This window comes from Rhincodon typus, chromosome 38, assembly GCF_021869965.1.
Source record: "Rhincodon typus isolate 14 chromosome 38, sRhiTyp1.1, whole genome shotgun sequence".
Taxonomy (NCBI): domain Eukaryota; kingdom Metazoa; phylum Chordata; class Chondrichthyes; order Orectolobiformes; family Rhincodontidae; genus Rhincodon; species Rhincodon typus.
In genome coordinates, this window is record NC_063369.1 from 3043366 (window position 1) to 3065229 (window position 21864).

A 21864-nucleotide genomic window follows, 5' to 3' on the forward strand; every position below is an offset into this window, starting at 1 on the left:
TCCACCCCAGTTCCCACCATCACTAAAATTCTTCAACAGTGGGACATGATCAGGAAACTGTGATTTTAACAACCCTGCCATGTTGATACTACCTCACTTTGGCAGTAAAATTCTCCCCATGATCTGCATTTGTTTTCTCCCACAGGTACTGACATCAAAGTGCAAAGACCAGTTATGTCCAGCACTGCTAGAGCAGAGCTCAGACCAACCATCATCACATCCTGCAAGCATATCTGACACCAGCACAGATACAGACACATTGGTGGGTTCTTGTGTATCATTAGGTAGGGTGGAACTGGGTGATGATTCTGCAGGAGGAGGTGAAAAAAGCTATGGCAGCTGTGAAAAGAACAGTTAAAGCCCCTTTCACGTGGGCGCAAATACAGGACCTTAGGAATCACAAGAAAGGAGGCTGTGATTAGATCATCAGACACAGAAGTGCTCCCACATATCACAGAATTCTCTGAGGCAGTGCAGGTTGGAGGGTGCGAATGAGCTTATCAGTCCAAGTACACAACAATGGTTAGTGGCTTTGAGCACAAGAGCTCCTCTACTGAGAGAGGAGCCAACCTCATGGAGAGTCAAATGCATGCATGAACTATGCAGTAACATTCCCACACTGTTTGCTATGTGTAGCTTGACAGGTCAGTGCCACTGATAATGCAGAGATGTTTGGATAGGATGTCAGTCCCAGCTAATGGTTCCCTCCCTGCAGCGATCTGGATTTTCAGATAAGGGCTGTGGTAATTACTAAGGAAGATGAGGGTGCTACATCTTTAGCTTCTTTATGACTGAGGGAGAAATTGTGCAGCAGGGTCCAGTGATGGAGGTTGCTCGCTGCAGTATCATTGGTGCAACAGACTCTGGAACAGCCCGCTTACCCACCTTCCCCCCCACCTCCCTGGTACCTCCTAGGAATGGATGCCTGCTGTATATATTTCAGTCATTGGAGGAAACAAGTGAGACAAGTGAGTGTCTCCACCTCATCCGTTGCCACAGGAGGAGCACCCTGTAGAAATTGCTAAGAGCAGATGGCACCACATTGAACAGAGCTCTGTGTTGCAGAATGGAATGTCTGTGCATATTTTGACTTTTTGAGCATCAGGTAAATAATGGTGTGAGCCTTATTAATGGCAGGACAGGAATTTAGGGATAAAGTGATGAAAGGTTTGGGGAGGGGGGAGGTCTGTGAATGATAAACATCCTTCATTAGTAGTAAGAGTTGAGTTGTTCTGGAGTGTGTTGTTAGTGAATGTGTTCTTAGGTGCAGCTAATTGAGGCCCAGGTTTGACAGGTTTTCATTTTACAGAATGTGCTCACTGTAAAAGTTTACAGCTTTGAGTTTAGTTTCACTTTAATGGTACGAATGGTAACGTTTCTTGGTTGGAGGAAATGAGTTGAATCAGGCCTGAATCAGATGTTTCCTGAAGTTGATAACATCCTGTCAAAACTCTTGAAAACCGTACTGGGCCTGGTAAAAACATTTCGAATCATTTCCCTCCTCTTCTTTTAGATTCTTTTCCACATATTGCTCCATCTCTTTTTCCAATGATCTTGGTCCTTTCAGCACTTCACCCTCCTCCAGGTCCTCACATTTCTGGAGGGCTGTTTTATGAAGAGTCCAGTAGGCTACCACTATAGACAAGTCCTTTGCAGGACTGTACTGCAGTATGCCATCTGACCTGTCCAAGCACTGAAATTACATGTCTAGAAGCCTGACAAACTGTTCAATGATTGTCCCTGGAAGATTGTTCCTAATTCATTCTAATTTTTCATGGCTGCCCCAACTGGTTGTAGTCCTGACTGATGAACTGTCTCCACTTCTTAAAACATCTCCTCTCTCGAATAGTTACAATAAGGTTAATGTAAAAAGGATCTCTTGCCTTGGCATACCTTTTCTCAATCCAAATGTGTTTATATTTTAAAAAGAGCCAAATTGCATTCTTGCATTAAAGAAAGGGTGAATTAATTAGCTACTAAATTTGAGAAAAGATTATAAAATAAAACACAAATACAGACATATTAGAAACATGAATTGCGTAAATAGATAACAGTTAACAAAATATACAAATCAGTCTGTAGTTTCCATGAGGAGATGGTGGAACTTTACTGCAATTAAGCTGGATGATATAGATAACTATGACATTGATAGTGAAACAGGGATGTCTAATAGCTTTCCTCATGCTATAGCTCTCTCTGCACACTGGCCCACACTGGCACATTGGCTCAGTAACTCACACAGTTCGGGGTTTGCAGTTTTTTTTTAACCTCTATGTATATATATATGTAAAACACAAACATGTCTGCAGTTTGTGATGTAATATGCAGGAAATAGCTTTCAGCTGAGCCAATGGATGTGCTCTATTTGGATTTCCAGAAGGCCTTTGACGGGGTGCTGTACAGAAGGCTGCTAAATGAGGTAAGAGCTCATAGTGTTAGAGGCAAGGTACTGGCATCGATAGAGCATTGGCTGACTGGCAGAAGGAATAAAGGGGTTTTCTCCAGGATGGCAACTGATGATTATTGGAGTTCCACAGGGGTCCTTAACTGGGACCACAGCTATTCACGTTACATATTAGTGATCTGAAGGCATTGTTGCTAAGTTTTCAGATGACACAAAGATATATGAAGGGACAGGTAGTGTTGAAGAAGTGGGGAGGCTGCAGAAGAGCTTGGACAGGCTAGGAAAGTGGGCATAGAAATGGCAGATGGAATACAATGTGGGAAAGTGTGTGGTTGAGTCCTTTGGTCAGAAGAATAGAGGTGTATTTTCTAAATGGGAAAGACTTTGGAAATCTGAAGCACAAAGGAACTTAGGAGTCCTAGTTCAGAATTATCTTAAGATTAACATGCAGGTTCAATTTGCAGTTAGGAAGGCAAATACAGTGTTAGCATTCATTTTGAGAAGGCTAGAATGCAAGAGTAAGGATTTACTGCTGAGGCGTATAAGGCTCTGGTTAGACGACATTTAGAATATTGTGAACAATTTTGGGCCCCATATGTAAGGACAGGCATACTGGCCTTGGAGGGATTCCACGGAAGGTTCATAAGAATAATCCCAGGAATGAAGGGCTTGTCATATGAGAAACAGATGAGAACTCCATTTCTGTGCTTGATGGAGGTTGGAAGGATGAGGAGGGATCTCATTGAAACTTATGGAATACTGAGAGGCCTGGATAGAGTGGGTGTGGAGAAGATGTTCTCTCTAGAGGGAAAGACTAGGACCTGAGGTGACAGCCTCAGAGTGAAGGGATGGCTCTTTAAAACTGAGATGAGGAAGAATTTCTTCAGCCAGAAGAAGGTGAATCTGTGGAACTCACTGCTGGAGAGGGCTGTGGAGGCCAAGTCATTGAGTGTACATAAGACAGAGATATATAGGTTCTTGATTAATAAGAGGGATCAAAAGTTATGGGGAGAAGGCAGGTGAATGAGTTTGAGAAACAAATCAACCGTGATTGAAAGATGGAGCAGATATGATGGAGCAGACCATCAAGTTTGAAATGCCTAGTTCTTTTCCTAATATCTTATGGTCTTTGGGTCTTAAACTCCAGCAGATACAAGCTTAGCCTGTCCAATCTTGCCTCATGAGGTATCCGGAGATAACAAGGTATAGAGCTGGATGAACACAGCAGGCCAAGCAGCATCAGAGGAGCAGGAAAGCTGACGTTTCGGGCCTAGACCCTTCTTCAGAAAACCCGCCTATTCTAGGTATTAGAGTTTGCAAAGTTCTGAGGTGCAGAAGGATCTAGGTGTTTTAGTGCATGAATTGCAAAAGGCAAAGTATTTTGTTTTCATTATTCATTCATAGGTTGAGGGCGTCACTGGCTAGGCAGCATTTATTCCCATCCTTAATTGCCTAGAGGGCAGTTAGGAGTCAGCCACATTGCTGTGGGTCTGAAGTCACATGTAGGCCAGATCAGGTAAGGATGGCTGTTTCCTTCCTTAAAGGACATCAGTGAACCAGATGGGTTTTTCTGACGTTATGCTTGGTGCTAGTATTTTCATCTTTGCTGTATCCCAACCACTCCTGATAGGACTGAAAAATTCACCCTATGGTTTGACATTTGGGATAGTTAGAGTAAGTAAAGGTTGAGAGTCATCCACACAGATCTGCGTATGCTTGAAAGTGTTGACTCCCATCAAAGGAATGATACAAAAGTAAAATACTGCAGAAACTGCAAAGCTGAAATAAAGAAAACAAAAGATTCTGGAAATACTCAAAGTCTGGCAGCATTTGTAGTTGGAGAAACATAGTTATAGTTTCAGATCTGAGACCTTTCATCAGAACATCTTATTTCTCTTTACATACATACTGTCAGATCTGCTGAGTTACTTCCAGCATTTTCTGTGTTTTTTTAAAGGAAAGATGTACTTGCAGTGGCTATTTCACAGGATTGATTCCTGGAATGAGAGATTTGTTCTGTGATAACAACATTTTGAGTAGAACAAGCTTGCACTCTTGAGTTCAGGCGAATGAGAGTCTAACTCATTGAAACATCGGCTGGATTTTCAGAGGAGTGGCAATTTCATGCAGATTGCCATTCACACACTTTTTTACAAAAGAAAAATAGCTCTGCTTTTCTGACAGAAGACTTTGCTCAGGGCTCCCTCAGAAAAGCAGATCCGTACTTGCATTCTTTCATTGCGTAGAACTGTCAGAGGAAAGCAAACTATGCCCCATTTTCACAACAGCCAGCTGCTGAAATTTAAAAGTCCTGACAGCTGCTGTCAAACATTACATACATAAGGTAATTACGATGTTAAGATGCTGGGAGGGTAGGGTTCTAGGTTAGCAAATGGTGAGAGAAATAGCCAGCTGTCTTCAAGTTTTTGATTACTTCACTGCAGAGATAGAGTAAGACCATCTCTGGAGGATTCTGCCTTTGTATTTTTCACACAGAAACTACCCACCTGCTGATGGTGCCGACATTGGTCTTCCCCCGCTACTTGAACAAAGCAACGGTGTAAATTCAACTTGGAATGAATTCCAGTAACTCGTTTTTATAAATACAGCAAATTCTTCCATAGTCCTTAGTTTAAAGCAGTATCCTTATCCCGTTTTGGTCTACAATTAAAAAAAAAATAAAGATGTCGTTTTTACCAAGGATAGTTTCAGTCTAAGCACTAAAATTGATGTCACTGCCCTTACAATAGAAATTGGTTTTTTGAGATCTTGCCCTCTTGCCACTAAAGATGATGGCTCCCAAAAGGATCAGAGAGGTGAGATATTTTGCAAACAGAATGCGCCACAAATGTCAAGATGACAATTTCTGTCCTAATTACACAGTTTGCAACACACACTTTTCTGAACTGACTGAGACATAGTACTTAAGATATAGACACAGAAATTGCCACTCAAAAATGGGAGTCTGTTTCAGAATATTTTGAAATACTCCAAAAAGACTGTGTTATATGGCTGTTGAGACCTGTTGTACACCTGATATGTTTTAGCTCCCTTCAGTTTGTTTTCTCAAATTTAAGTAACGTATGATTGGCTTGGATAGCATGCAAAACAGTATGTTTCACTGCATCTCGGTACATGTGACAATGAAAAATCAAATCAAACGTCAAATCAGTTTTCTTTTTTTCCTGTCCTGACTCTTCTGATCCATGCTGGGTTACAGTTGCATGGTCTTGTGTCTTGATCCATGGTATTCCTTGTGATGAATGTTACCATTTAAGCAATAGCAAAGTCCAATTCTCAAAATGTAGTAATTGTAATAAGGTCAGCCAAGGGGATCTCACAGAATTTCACTTCCTGATTGGACTAGATTAACAGCCCCAATTAGGGAGCCCTTGCTAACAGATATAAACAGGAGTGTCAGAGGTTCTGTTTACTTTAAGAGCTGGCTCTGAGCGAGCTGGATCGGTGTCAAGGACTCTCCATGCGTAAATAAGGTGATTGGTGATAAGAACCAGCTTCTGTGGAGTAATTTCACAAAGAATGACCATTGATTCATAAACGAGAACTGCACACCAATGGGATTTGCCTCTCCCCAGCCTAGAGGCAGCTAGGGACATTAATTTTAGAGTTCAGGCTATGGCTAACCAAATGGCCAGTTCTAGGATTGGTGATGCAGCATCCATAACCTGAATCGGTCAGTTGCACTTGTGTGAAAATTTCAACAAGGATTTCTTTCCATAGACAGCAGGTGTCCAGTGTAAAAAGTATTATAAATGCTGAGCAATGAGCACATCTGTTTGCTGATTTATCACCGAGATAGAGCGTCCTAATTAGATCTTTTGTTCAGCTTATTGATTGAATGCTATTGGCCTGACAGTCTATGCATAGAATAGTGTAATCATTTCTCAAGCAGGTTATTAGGAACAAGACAACATGGTGTTGATCTGGAAGTCTGTGTACCAAAAGACATGGGTGCAGGATGTTGTTTTGCAATTCTATGAATGGAAAATCTTCTTTAATTTCAGAGATCAAGTGTAAACTCTGAAGCTCAGTTATTCCCAACTACTTTGTCACTTCTCGGTAATCAGACATGAGATAATATCGACAGACCAAAGATTTGAATCTGCAGCTTGTATAATAAACAACATTTTTCAAGAAGTTAGGAACCTTTTTCTTATTTCTCCATGCATCTCTGTATTTTAGTGGCTCAGAAAGTGACCTAAACCCAGGAATTTGCATGCTAATTTGGAATCAGTGAGAAAATACTGCATACTATATTCTTTAATATTCTCCTCCTCTATCTCATTCTGTCCCATTGGTTAGATGACTGTCATAAAGTGATAGCATTTGGGGTGTCACAGAGAGAAATATAAAGTGCAATGATTTATATGGTTAGTGTACGGTTCTGTTGAGAATCTGACTTGATGTGCATGGCATCTCACCTGTGCGTGTTTACCCAATTTCCTGCCTGTGCTTTCAGAGGAAAGTTCTGAACAAGCATTGAGGGGCCTGTAACAGGCCTGAAGAATAATTTACAATCTGTTCTTATTACTTGTAAGAGTTGCAAAGGATGGTGAGGTGACAGAGTGAAGGGAGAGGAAAAATCTAAAAATACCTATTTTCTGTTCTCACACCTAATGGCATGTGAGACAGACAAAACAAATGACTGAAGTTAACAAGGACAGACTTATTGGGTGAAGCACTAATATATATTTGAATTAACTATCAAATGAAGGACAGTTGGTGAAAGCCTCCAAGCTGCCATCTGTCTGGAATAATCTCCTTCATATAGGTATGCTAGTTCCAGAATATAGGGCATATTCTCAGGATGGCTGATTTAGTGGTATCTACCTGAGTGAGAAAGTTGTGGTTTCATACCTTACTCTCGGATTTGAGTTTTAATCTTGGTCAAAATGCAGTGTGAAACTCCATCCTGGAGTGCTGTGTAATTGGACGTTCTATCATTAAAATGTTAAACTTAACTCCAGACTGCTTGTTCCAAGACTTCCATGTACAGTCACATTAATATTAATTATTATTTTTTAAATGCATCCTTCTTCTTTTGCCTTGGTTGCATGAACAGCGAATGGTAGGTCTCTGCAATGAAGGTCTTGGTGAGAATGATGGTCTTTGTTTAAATTGCCTCTGCGCACCCACTTATCATGCTATGCTTCAAGTTTCATTTAATATAATTTCATCTAGTGCTGGCCCCTTGAGCATCTTCAATTTTAGTTATTACATCATTGATGGTATGCCTTTAGTTGGATGCAAAGCTCCTGAATTTCCTCCCTAAACCTTTCTGACTCTACTTCTCTGTCCTCTTTTAAAACTCTCATTTAAAACTTTATTATTTAACCAAGCTCTTGGTCATTTGCCTTAAAATCACCTTGCGTGTCACTTGCTTCATCATGTTCATGAAAAGCTTGCAGCGATGTTGTATTGATATGCTGTCTTTTAGTGTAATATTGTAACTGTTGTTTATCAAACAAATGATTCATTCCATTGTATTATTTCTCACAGTTAGTATGTCAGTACACCTTTTAAAAGAAATTCTCATTATATTATCACTGTATCATAGCACATGAAATGAGGGCATAAAGGTCTCAGATGCCCTCTGTCTTGAAATCATCCGAACCATCTCACGCTGCTAGAAGCGTGCTCCTCTGCTATAACTGAATAGCCTACAACTAGCCCAGATGCCTGTGTGTCAGTGAATGTAATCATTGGATATAATAGCTAGCTCTAATAAATATTCTGTGGATCTTCCTATACCGTGTTATCCATGCCTAATTTATGTTATGAGAGACAATATAAGGAGGCAAAACTCATCGTATTCGTTGTGCGTGAACTCTTAAGATGTTTGTAAGTAATTCACTGAGATAACTCTGTAAGTGCATGTTCTTACTTCTGTTAATGCTGGAACCTGATGCAGTGTTGTGGCCTCTGAGATGATGCATCATTTGTTTTTGAAAAGTCAAACCAGAGAAAATGATTGCATTTCAAGTTGATTTCTCACCTCCCATAACCAGAGTTAATGTTGTGTCCTGACATTATTGCATGATGATCATACCTTGCTATCTAAAATGTCCTTTGATGTGTTTCTCCTCTTCAAGGGTTTCTTCATAAAATTTTCTGGTCTTTTGCTCCCTCTCTTGGGCAACAAGTGTGATATGTCATTCCTTGGAAATATCAGTTGGCAGGCCGCGATGATTCTTCCAAGGGCTTGCTGTCACTAACTGCTAAGAGGCAAAAGGTTGGCAACCTGGACCAATACATTTACCCAGGCTGGAAACAAACTAAGGAGTCTGGTACAAAAACAAAAGTTGTTGGAAAACCCAGCAGGTCTGGCAGCATCTGTGAAGAAAAAATCAGAGTTAAAGTTTCGGGTCCAGTGACTAACGTTAACTCTGATTTTTTTTCTTCTCTGACCCTTCCAGACCTGCTGAGCTTTACCAGCAATTCTGTTGTTGTTCCTGACTTACAGCATCCGCAGTTCTTTTGGTTTTTACTAAGGAGTCTGGTATTGCGGCCTTTAATGTGAAAACGTGGCTGCTGTATCCAATGTAAGGTGCCTTTGTGATTTACTTATACGCATCCTACACTGCAAAAAAAAAACAAATTAAGAGGGTTACCTTATAATTCAGCATTATTCAAACCTGCTTGAAAATATTAGTAGTTTTCTGGGATCGCATGAAAATTGTGATGCTGTCTTGGAAGCCCCTGCAAATACTGGCAGCTTCATGGGAACCACTAGAAATATTCACTCATTTCCGGGGAGTCCTGAAAATATGGGAACATGCTTCAAAATTCCCTTTGTAGTGTTTGTCACGCGGTCAGCAGCTGAACATCATAAAATATGAATTCCCTGATTGGGGCTGTTAATCTGGTCTGTTAAGGACTGTTCATATGTAAACGAAGGATGACGGGATGCCAGCCTCTGTGGAGTTATTTCAATGACAGTGAGAGTAAAGCATGTTCGTGAAGGAGCTTACTGACAATAGTCTTCTTCGAGTTGAGGTAAGCATTTTTTATATCATGCCTCTGTTTGGAAGGTGTGACTCTTTCGACTGTGCCATCAAGGACTGGGCCCAATAGGTGGAAAGAGTGCTTTTTTTTCCTGAGCAGACGACTTTGTGGCAGATGAAATGCAACGTGTAATTCTCCTGACAGCCTGTGGAGCCACAGCTTTTTTGGTTATTAGGACCCTGACTTTCCCTGAGGCACCAGATACTAAAACCTTTCAAGAATTGATGGATGTAGTTAAGGAATATTATGACCCCAAGCCACTTCTAATTCTGAAACACTATTCTTTTTACTCAGCAATTCAGGAACCAGGGGAATCTGTACTGGGATATTTGACTTGGTTAAGATGATGGGCAGAAGTATGTGACTTTGGTTTAACCTGTAATGAGATGCTAGAGACCGTTTGGTATGTGAGATTAATGATGTGATCGTGCAACAACACCTGTTAGTTGAAGCCTAGCTCGATTTCAGACAGACACAAAAACTGGCTTTATCATTGGAAAATGCAGCCAGCGGAGTTTGAGTTGCAGGGTATTCCAGTGGAATTGGGCACCCTCACCAGTCTTACTGAGCTTTGGGGATACCACTTGAGTGCAGTCAATTGCATAGCCTCACTCAGGCCATATCCTCAATGGAGGGACTCTAGGTCAGCCCACAGCAAAATCCAAAACAAAGCCAAGCCTTGGCTAAACAGTTGAAATTTTCTTCAGGCTCCTGGCTGACAAGCCATTGTAGTTTCTGCTGGTATGTGGACTCAAGGCAGCTAAAACATCTTACTAGACATAAATTGAGTAAGATAACTCATAGGCCGGTATCCAGGAGAGTTCATACCCGGGGAAGTCTACCTACATCTGGTTTGGACTGTTAGATTGCTTAGCAATGTCCAAATCAGCACCAATAAAAATAAATGTCTGGCTAAATAGTCATCCAGTTCTAATGGAGGTCAGTACTGGCACAGCCATATCAGTGATCATTTCTTGGAGTGGAAATTATTTTGGAAAGTTCATATACAGCCTGATCTCCATCCTGGCACCTTTACATAAACTCCTAAAAAATAGTCATCCTTGGAAATGGCCACATAGACAACCCCTAGCTTTTAGTGAAGTAAAGAAACAGCTATCATTCTCTAAGGTGTTGGCACACTATGATCTCAAGAAAGATCTGGTGTGGACCTGTGATGCCTCCCATGGGCTGGTATTGGCTCATAGATGACCCAATGGATGCATCCAGGATTTTGGCTAATGCAGAGCATAATTACACCCAGATAGAGTATGAAGAATTGGCAGTCATATTTGGAGTCAGGAAGTTCCACTGATACGTTTGTGGATGGACATTGGTGATAACAGACCACAAACACCTAATGAGTCTGAATAAAGAGGACAAGGAGGTGCTGCCCATAACATAGGGCTGCATTCAGCAATGGGCTCTAACACTAAATGCTTATAATTAAAAGTGAGAACACCATATGGGAGGCCAAGTAGCAAATGTAGATGCATTGAGTGCCTCCCATTAGCAAAACAACCACTGGTTGAAACCCCAGTTGAAGATTTAATGGTATTAAATTTTCTGGACACACTCCCAATCACAATATCAGACTTTGGACACTGAAAGATTCAGTCCTGTCAAAACTGAAACAGCTGGTAGTGATGGGGGAAACCAAAGGGCTGTCACAATGAGAATTGAAATCTTTTTGAACCTGAAGAGACCAGCTCACAGTAGAGGGCACCATATTGTTAGGGGAAGCAAGAGTGATTGTCCCGAGCAAAAATTGCCACCGGATATTGGCTGAATTCCACTAGGGCCAGCCGGGGATCTCCAAAATGAAGATGTTGACGGAAAATTATATTTGGTGGCCAGGCTTGGATGTACACGTAGCCACATTGGTGGAGCAGTGCCAACAAGGACAAAAACGAGTGCCAACAAGGACAAAAACTACTGCCAACAGCTCCCCCACTTTGGTGGGAATGGCTGGGTAAACCTTGGGCTCAGTTGCACATCAATTTTGAGGTCCTTCCATGAGCTTCATGTTTTTAGTCATTGAAGACGCCTACTCAAGGGCATGCGTTGGACGTCCATAGAGTTCCTTGGTCTAACGTGGGAATGACGATAGAAAAACTGTGTGCTTCTTTTTCAATATATGGAGCCCTGGAAGTGTTGGTCACACATAATGGGCCGTCGTTCACCAGTCAGGAATTTAGGCATTTCTTAAAGTCAAATAGGAGTCAACATGGACAGCTCCATACCACCCATCATTCAATGGCCTGGCAAAAAGAGCTGTCCAAACTTTGAAGACAGGCTTGAAGAAATAGCCTACAGCCTTGCTGTATACCAAGCTGTCATGGTTCTTGTTTGATTATAGCTCCACTCCACATGCAACTACAGGGATAGCCCTGATAGAGTTGCTAATGGATAGAAGACTCTGCACCAGGTTAACTCTGATCTTCCAGGACCTGAAGGGGGAGGGTGAGATGGCATCAGGAATGCCAATGCCGACACAAGGCTCCACCAAGCGAAAGAGACTGTTTGATGCAGAGGACAAAGTTTGGAGTAAGAACCATGAAATGGCCCTGCATGGGTAAGAGGCAAGGTCAGGACCAGTGACGTAGGTGCGATGGTCCTGAATAAGCACCTGGACCTTATGAAAGCCACAACTTCGCAAACGGTGCAGGAACAAAATGTGCTCTGCTCCTTGGAACAGTTGGAACAGTTGGAAAAGCTCCAGAACCCTTTGGATCACCCTGTGCATCAAGCGTTGATGAGTCCTCTGAATCAGAGATGGACATGACAGATGTAGCTGCCTCGATGTCTTTGCTGCCTGGAGACGAAAATGAAATTCTACAGAGGCAGTCCAGGTGCAAGAGGTGAGCTCCTGTGCTTTACATGCTGCCCGTATCACACGCCGGATCAGAGGAACCTGACTCACTGCTAAAAAGCCCCAGGGGGCTCTCCAAGAAAAAAGACTCTGAGGGAGATGGATGTAGTGATTATAATGTGGTCGGCCAGCCGGACATCTTAGGATATGAGTTCCCTGACTGGGTCTGTTAATCTGGTCTAATCAGACAGCCCTGGCTGATAGATAAAAAGAGGAGTGTCAGAGATTCTGCCACTCTGGTAGCTGACTCTGAAGGGGCAGTACTAGAGTCAAGGACTGCTCGTATGTAAATAAAAGGTGATTTGATGATGGGATACCAGCCTCTATGGTGTTATTTCACCCAGGTGTTGGCACATTCATATGAACATTCCCCTGAAAATAATTGACTCATAGGATCACTCAGTTATAAGTTGTGAAAAACATGTCAGGTTTTTCACCATCCTCCCCAGGAGGCAAAGGGGCAATGGTGGCAGTAAACTGATAAGGAATTGTCCAGTCAACCTGGTTCCACCACTGAGGCATTTTACTAGCACTGGGATTACATATAGTTTGGCTGGCCATTTCAAAACGTGGGGAGCTGATTAGCATAACTGATAGCACAATACAGGGCAATTTAACAGGACAGTCTGTTGTTGGGGTGATTGTATGCTAAATGGGGGCTGTCACACTAAAGCAACCCTGGAGACCATTGGAATCAGAGGCTTGATGGTCCAAAGAGGCAGCCATGGGCCCTTATGGCCCCAGTTATCTAAATGGAAAGAGTTTTCTTCCTACTCTGATTATTTTAATCTTTTTAAAAGTTACCCCAGCCACTGATGTATCCTGCATGTCTCTGCAGTAACCATGACTTCTCCCATGGTACTACTGAGGCTTCAGAATTCCTTGAAAATTTTCCTATGGAGCTTAAGAAAACATTTAAAGAAAATTGTGAAGGAGTATGGTTAGGTTGAAAGATTAGGGTGATTTAGTTGGGAGATAGTGGTAACTGATGGATTGGTAGCTGTAGCCAATGTGGAAGTTGTAATGGTCTGAATTGGGGAAGTGGCAGCTGGCAACTATTCATACTTTCTGAATGAGAAGTCATGTGGTGCTGAACACTTCATTGAGGGACAATGCTTGTCACCATGGATCCAAGGCAGCAGAATATTCTGTCTGATTCCAGTGGTTTATTACTGAGTTTCACTGAGGGAGACATAGTGACCTGTCCCATAATTGCAGTTCATTTTGACTTAGTCATGAGGGTAATGACTCAAGCATACAATAACCATCTCAAGATTCCAAATTCAAGTATTCCTTTTTGATGCAGTATTGAAATAAACTCAATCACGAATTGAAAGTCAAGAACCGTTGTTTTTATATACCGCTTCATCACGCAGTTCAATAAAATGTGTTAAGTAACTTACTCTCACCACCTCCTAAGTAACAAGGTTCCTTCACATCTCAGCTCTTAACTACCCGTTTGAGATTGTGTCCACTAGTTCTGGGTGCTCCACAGTCAAGGGAAACATGCCTTCAGCATGACCTTCATCTAGCCTTCAAGAATTTTGTAAGTTTCAACGAGATCGCCTCTTGTTCTTCTAGATTCTGGAAAATACAGGCCCAGTCACCTTAGTCCCACATCATGGCAGAATGCAGCCATCCCAGGAATAATGAGGGGCTTGGATAGAGTAGATAGGAAAAATCTTGTTTTCTGAGAGGCCACATACCAGGGGGCACAGATTTATGGTGATGACAGGAGGATTTACGGAAAGTTTGAGGAAAGAGTTTTTCACACAGAGGATGGTGGCTGAAATTCTGACATGTCATGCCAACTTCAGGTTTTAGTCCAGCATTCTTTCTTGAGAGGTTTCTTGGTCTTAGCTATACTGTTGCAAAGATCTCAAGTGACAGTTTTTAAAAAAGCATTACCCAGTAATAAAGCAGTAATAACAGATCATCAAGTCATAGACCTGCTCATGTTCTCCCATCATTGTCTCTTTCCATCCCATCAGTCTGGTTTCCATCCTGTCCTCAGTATTGGGACTCACTTCGTCAATATTACAAATGATATTCCTTATGACTGTGATCACAATGCAATACCCTTCTTCATCTTCCTTGACTTCTTTATAAGTCTAAGCATAGTCAGTCACTGTTCTCATCCATCTCTTGTCCTTCAGCTTTTGCTGTGTCGGTAGCACTCTCACCTCCAAGTCAGAAAGTCATAGGTTCAAGTTCTACTTGTCTGACATTTCTCGTGCAGTGCTTAAGGCACTGTGCTGCACTGTAGGCTGTGTAATCTTTCAGATTCAAAATTAAATCTAGGCCACATTTGCTTTTGAGGATGGATATAGAGAGTCCCCAGGACTATTTTGAGGAAGAGCACCTGTGGCAAATATAACCTGGCTCTGTCTGATGAAAAGGGATATTTATTTATTTGTTGCCCATGAAGCTCCAATATGAAATCATTTGAAGTGTGGTGTAGTGATGAGCTGTAGTGCCCTGACTACTACACAGTCAATTGTTGCTGACCTCTGAGCAGCTGCAATTCAAATTCAATCTAGATTCTGGATACAGTGGACCTGTGGAACCTGACTGGTAGTCTTAATAGAAGGATGTTTTTTTGAGGTTGAGGAATTGCGATGCGTTATTAATTGCTGACATTCTTTGTTCCTTCCAATACAGTTTTTTTTTGATAGCTCTCTATATTCCAGAGAATCAGACAGATTGGATTTCATTAGTATATTTAATCTTCCATGGGATGTGAGAATCATTGGTAAGGCCAACATTTATTGTCCACCCCAAATTGCCCTTGAACTGATTGGTTTGCTAAGTCATTTCAGAGAGTAGTTAAGAGTCAACCACATTGCCTTGTGTCTTTAGTTGCATGTAGACCAGATCAGGTAAAGACAGCATATTTCCTTCCCTAAAGGACATTAGTAAACCAGATAGCTTTTTAAAAATCATTTCATATGTATTAATTGAACTTAATTTCCACCAGCTGTCGCAGTGATGTTTGAGCCAGGGCATTAATCTGAGCATCTGGATGACTAGTCCAGTCACATTTCCATGACATCATCGACTCCACAAAATAGAATGTTTGTATTGGAAAACAGCGAAGGATCAATTGTAACCTGCTTCAAAATATAATTCTAAAAGGAATTTGTTGTCAGTGTCTGAGTGAAGTTGTCCCATAATATGTAGATCAAATCACTCTTTCTGTGACCTTCTGTTATTTTCTTTTTGCTCTACTTGATTAGTGCCTTTAGTCTATCCATCATTATAAACTTAGCAACAGTTAGAAAAATGGATAATTGGCATGGGGTGGCTCTTGTTTTTTGTAAGGCAGGTGAACTAAGTCATACAGATCAATTGATCACGTTCTTGAGTCTCCCCTCCTCATTTTTTGTATTCATAAATTTGAATGCTATTATTCATAGTGACTTTTAAAACAAAAACATTTAAATAAATAAATAGAATAGACAGTACAGCTCATCAGATGACCCACTTATTCTAATACTGAGGAATATAGATCTAGACAGCTCTGTTCCATTCCTGATCTTGGCTCAGGCTGCAGTTTGGACATGAAAGCTGCTGGAATGTGCATGCATGATGGTGTTCACTGAAGTTAGTGCACATTTAGCTGTGATGTTGCCATGGTGATGTACTTTAATGGCAATCATTATTTGGAATTACTTAGAATTTTGACTTAGAATTAGGAAAATAGCTAGCTGGACAGAATGCTAGAAGTACAGAGCTTGTATTATTGTGTTCCAGTAAGAGTCACCACCTGAAGAAGATGGACACAGAAAGTTCAGGGAAAGGGAATAAAACATTTTTCAAGTTGTTAGGATGGTGGGACTAGGTTTTAAACAGTTTCTCCATTAGTTGGCACCTGAGCTGCAGGAAATATTTTTCATCGTGGTTTTCAGTTGGATCCATTTCCCATTATGTCTTACATAGAATTGTATAAACTGTAAAATGGAGTATAAAATAAGTCCATTTGCCTCAATTGATTCGTGCTAATGTTTATTCTCCATGTGAGCCTTCCCACATCCCTATGAGCAAAGCATTTGAATCCTTTCTCCTTAGTGTGTTTATCTGTGATAGAATCATGCAAAGCAGAAGAGGCCCTTCAGCCCACAAGTCTGGACCAACATGTGAGAAACACATGACCTTCAACCCATTCCCATTTGCGAGCACTTGGCCCATAGCCTTCAATGTTATGACAAGCTAAGTGCTCATTCCTGATACCTTTCAAAGGATGTGAGGTAGTTCGCCTCTACCACCCTCCCAGGCAGCACATTCCAGACCATCACCACCCTCTGGGTAAAAATTCACTTTATCAAATTACCCTGCATCCCATGTATATTTTTCGTCTTTATAAGTCTCCTATGTATGACCTTGTCAAGGGCTTTGCTGAAATCCATACAAACTGCATCAAATGCACTACTCTCATCTATACACCTGTTCCATCTTCTCAAAACATTCAATCAAATTTCTTAGACATGACATCCCTCTGAAAAAGCCATGCTGACTATCCCCTGATTAAGCCTTGAATCTTCAAGTGGAGATAGATGCTCTCCTTCAGAATTTTCTCCAATAGTTTCCCTACCAATGACGTGAAACTCACTGGTCTGTAGTTCTCTGGCTTATCTCTACAACCCTTCTTAAACATTGGAACCACATTAGCTGTTCTGCAGGGCTCTTGCACCACCCCTGTGGCCATAGAGGAATTAAAAATTTGGGTTAGTGCCCCTGCAGTCTCCTCCCTTGCCTCCCACAGCAGCCTGTGTCACAATTATACAGACCCGGAGATTTGTCAGCCTTTAAGCCTGCCAACATCTCCAGTACCTTGTCCTTCCCTATGTCAATTTGTTCAAGCACTCGCAGTCTCTCCCTTCGGGTTCCATACCGTCATCGTTCTCTTTGGTAAAGACGGATGTCAAGTATTGGTTCAACACTCTACCAATGTCCTCTGGCTTCATCCACACATTGCCCCCATGGTCCTTAATGGACCCTACTCTTTCCATGGTTATCCTCTTCCCATTGATATAGAATATTTTGGAACTTCCCTTACTTTTACTAGTCAGAGCTTTCTCATATTCCCTCTTTTCTTTTCTAATTGCTTTCTTAAGCTCCACCTGGGAGGCGGTGGCCTAGTGGTATTATCACTGGACTGTTAATCCAGAGACCCAGATAATGTTCAGGAGACTCGGGTTCGAATCCTGCCATGGCAGAATTCAATAAATATCTGGAATTAAGAGTCTAATGATGACCATGAATCCATTGTCCATTATTGGAAAAATCCACCTGGTTCACTAATGTCCTTTAGGGAAGGAAACTGTCATCCTTCCCTGGTCTGGCCTACATGTGACTCCAGTGGTTGACTCTTAAGTGCCCTCTAGGCAATTAGGGATGGGCAATAAATGCTGCCTAGCCAGTGGCGCCCTCATCCCATGAATGAATAAAGGAAAAAAAACCCTGCACTTTCTGTACTCCACTAATGCCTCTGCTGATTTGTTCCCCTTGTACCTAATAAAAGCCTCTCTTTTCCTTTTCATCATATCCTGAATATCTCTGGTCATCAATGGTTCTTTGGGCTTGTAATTCCTTCCTATCTCCCTAGAGGGAAAATGTTGGGCTTCTACTCTGTCCATTTCCTTTTTGAACCCCTCCTCCCAATGCTGTTCTGTAGATTTCCCACTAGTAGCTGTTCATAGTCTATCTTGGCCAGATCCTGCCTTATTTTACTAAAATCTGCTCTCTTCAATTCAAACCTTTTTCACAATTTGTCGCTTTCTTAATCCTTAATAAAATTATACCAAGTTGTGATCGCTATCAGTAAAATGCTCTCCCACCACCACGTCAACCACCTGTCTGACTTCATTCCCCAGAATTAGATCCAGAACAGCTCCATCCCTTGTTGGACCTTCTACATATTGGCCTAAAAGGTTCTCGTATACACATTTCAAGAAATTCACTCCATCCAAGCCTTAACACTCTGTCTATCCCAGTTAATATTGGGAAAGTTGCAATCACCTGCTATAATTATCCTTTTGTTATTAGTTTTACATACCTTCATGAATTGTTCACAAATTTGATCTCCAATTTCTCGCTAACTCTCTAGAAATCTATAATAAACACCTAGCAATGTGGCTGCCCCTTTTTTTTATCCTAAGCTCCACCCACAAACCTTCATTGAATGCCCCCTCCAAGGTCCCATCTTCCTTACTGCAGTAACAGACTCCTTAACTAATAATGCAGTATCTCCTCTTCTTTTGCTCCCAAATTAAACTCCTCCCAACAGTACTGGCAGATCATCCTTTGGGGCAACATGGTGGCTCAGTAGTTAGCTGAGCTGCCTCACAGTGCCGGGGACCTGGGTTCAATTCCAGCCTTGGGTGACTAGGGTCCGCATGGAGTTTGCATATTCTTCCCATCTGTGTGTGATTCCGCCAGGTGTTCTGGTTTCCTCTCACGGTCCAAAGATGTGCAAATTAGGTGCATTAGCCATGGGAAATTGCCCTGTAGTGTCCAGAGATGTGCAGGCTAGGTGGATTAGCCATGGGAAGAATGGGGTTATGGGGATAACATAAGGGAATGGGTCTAGGGTGGGAAGCACTTCGTTGGGGTGGTGCAGACTCCATTCTTTCCACACTGTCAGGATTCTATGATAATTTCCGTGATCCTGCAAAAATATTAGTGCCGTGTTGTTTCAGACGCAGACAGTTCTGCTTGTACAGGTCCCACCTTTCCCAGAAATGATCCCAGTGATGCAAGAATCCAAAACCCTCCCTCCTGCATCAAATGTTAAGTCACGCATTCATCTGCACTATTTTCCTCTTTCTGTGCTCACTAGCTCATGGCACCAGGAGTAATCCAGAGATTACAACCCGAGAGGTCCTGCTTTTTAGACTACTGCCTAGCTCCCCGAAATCAAGACCTCATCCCTCTTTCTGCCTATGTCATAATACCAACATGTACCATAACCTTTGCCTTATCATCCTCCCTGTTCAGGATTCCTTGCAGCCATTCAGTGACATCCTGGACCCTTTCATCAGGGAGGCAACACATCATCCTGAAGTCACATTGATGGCATCCATTTGTTTCTCTGACTATTGAATCCCATATTATTATTGCCCTTCCTCTCTTTGTCCCCTCCTATACAGACAGGTTGCTTGTGGTGCCAGGAGCTTGGCTCTGTTTGCATTCCCTGAAGGAACCAGTACTCTCATCAATCTCCAAAATAGAATACCAATTTGTGAGCGAGACCCCAGGGGACTCTTGGGTTTCTTTTAAGTGCATCTATACTGTTATACCACTTGCCACAACCATTTCTTATGCTTCAGTTGTCCACATTTTAACCACATTTTGGAAAAGTAAATTTCTCCTGAATTCCTTATGGATTGATTAGTGATTACCTTATATCTATTACATTTATGACTCCTGGTTTTAGCCTCCCCTACAAGCAGAAATCTTTTGTCTTTATTTTATCTGTCAAAAGCCTTCATAATATTGGAGACCTCTACATAATTTTAAAGTGAGATCAACTCTGGTTTTGAAAAAAAGTGGATCAACTCATGGCTGTGTAGGTAATAGAAACATTGAGGGTGGATGTGACAGAGACTAAGGTTTTAAAAACTCACCTCTCTCCACTTTCTCTTGCCTCGTTTTCTTTCTCTTTGAGAAAAAAAAAACACATATTTATGAAAACAACTTCTGTGGATCTCGGAGAGAAAATTGCTGAATGCTGATAGCAAAGGGAGAAAAGAGAGAAAGGAATGCAGTTCCTGTGCTAATACAAGCTGGCAACTAACTTCATTTTTTGTTTTTACCTTTCAGAGCAATGATGCCTTAGGAAACACCTGGAACTGGTTGTATTTTATCCCCCTCATCATTATTGGCTCTTTTTTTATGCTGAATCTTGTCCTTGGTGTCCTGTCAGGGTAAGTTGCTCTTGATGTATCTATATTTTGCTTTAGAAGATTTCAACTCTGAACTTCTGGATCATTTGAGTATTGCTAAAAAAGAGATTGCTTTGAAGTTTTTCATTTTGCATACGTCAGATAGACAGAAGAATGCCAAATTTCAAAGATAATAGCAATTTATACTGTATGAGAAACAAGGTGCTGATTGTTTGGCCAGTGGACTCTGATTGGTCAAAGCTTTGAGTGAAGGATGTACCAGGGAATAGTAACTGCTTTTCTTTCATTTAAACATTTTCAAAAAGGCAAGTTGACCTTGACTAGCCAAGATGTGCTGTTGTGAATGCGTCAGGGAACAATTACCCCCAAACTTCCATGTTTTGTTTAATGGAAAAACACAATGCCTGGGCAAATTCCTTTTGCCTGCAGAGGACTAGACTCTGCACATAGCAAGCATAGATGAGGCACATTGTGAGCCTGATGGACCGTTTTAAATTGGTTGTTGGTATAATCCTTGGTATACTTAAGATTGTTGAGTAAGTCCTACCCAATTGCTGATTCACATCTGGTGTTGGACACTATGTTCTGAATTTTGGCAGCATAGAGGGTTGAGTGCAGTCAGTACTCTGGCTGTTGTGAGCAGCCAAAGGAATGTTCTGTTTGATATGATCTGCCAGACTATTGGACATACAGTCTATGCATTTGGCATTGTACCAGCGCTGAAATTTATATACCACATTACTCACTTGTGTGGTAGGCAGAATGTCTTTTTGGCCAGACAGCCTGTTAATGGAGAATACCACTTGTGTTACTATTGCATATTAGTAGCACGCAAAGGCTAGCTTTTCCTGTTACTCAAATTTTTAAGGCATCTTACCTTCCAAGATAGTTGGAGGAAGATTGGATACTTTTCAGGAACACATATAGCAGCCAGGGGCTGATTCATCAGTTTGAAATAATCAAGCAATAACCTGATCGCTGCAGCTGCTATCCTACAGAAGAGCTTTAATGTGCCTTGTTTCGGCATCAAGCTTGCACGATGAGTAAATGGTTCCCACCCTATTTACAAGGTTACCACTCAGGCCAATCTTCTAGCACATAGAGCTGTAAAAATTTCAGCAGGAGTATTGACCAGTAAAGTTTGGCTTGCATTTGACTGCAGCAGAGAACACATTAATGGCTTTCCAAATCAGCATGTTGAGGAAAGAGTTTGTTAGGTTGCTGGTGTCGAAATTGTAAGTGCCACACTGGTTTTAATGGGGAGCAACCTAGCAAGAATCAATGCCTTCAGCATAAAAACAGAGAAGAACAAGTGGAGAAAAGTTAGTGGTTGTAACTGTGGACAACAGGCAGACTATGGCTTACAAGAAGATAATGATCACAAGTTTTAAGATAGCTGCAAAACATTTTGGGATTTGTTTGAAGGAGGAAATTCCACTGCATTTTTATTTTATTCATATTGTGCTCTTTCATTTTATAAAACCCAGCACTTACCTGATTTATCAAGCAAGGCAGTTATTTCCTCCTGTGGTTTGCTTGAAAAAGTTTTAAATTATTTTAAGGGCATTGAGGAGTGGAAGATGGTAGGGTAAATGGAATCCATAGCCAATGTAACAACTTCAATTGACATTAGAATATACTTCTATGTTGATGCTGAATCT

At 41.4% G+C, this 21864-nt stretch overlaps 1 protein-coding gene across 1 annotated transcript in view; it reads left to right on the top strand.

The window, feature by feature from the left end:
- Positions 1-21864, top strand: part of LOC109912552 (voltage-dependent P/Q-type calcium channel subunit alpha-1A-like) — a 547201-nt gene that overhangs the window by 243955 nt on the left and 281382 nt on the right. The window contains exon 8 of the mRNA XM_048617794.1: positions 20121-20224. Within this exon, the coding sequence (XP_048473751.1) occupies positions 20121-20224 (104 nt within the window). The remainder of the gene's footprint in view (positions 1-20120; positions 20225-21864) is intronic.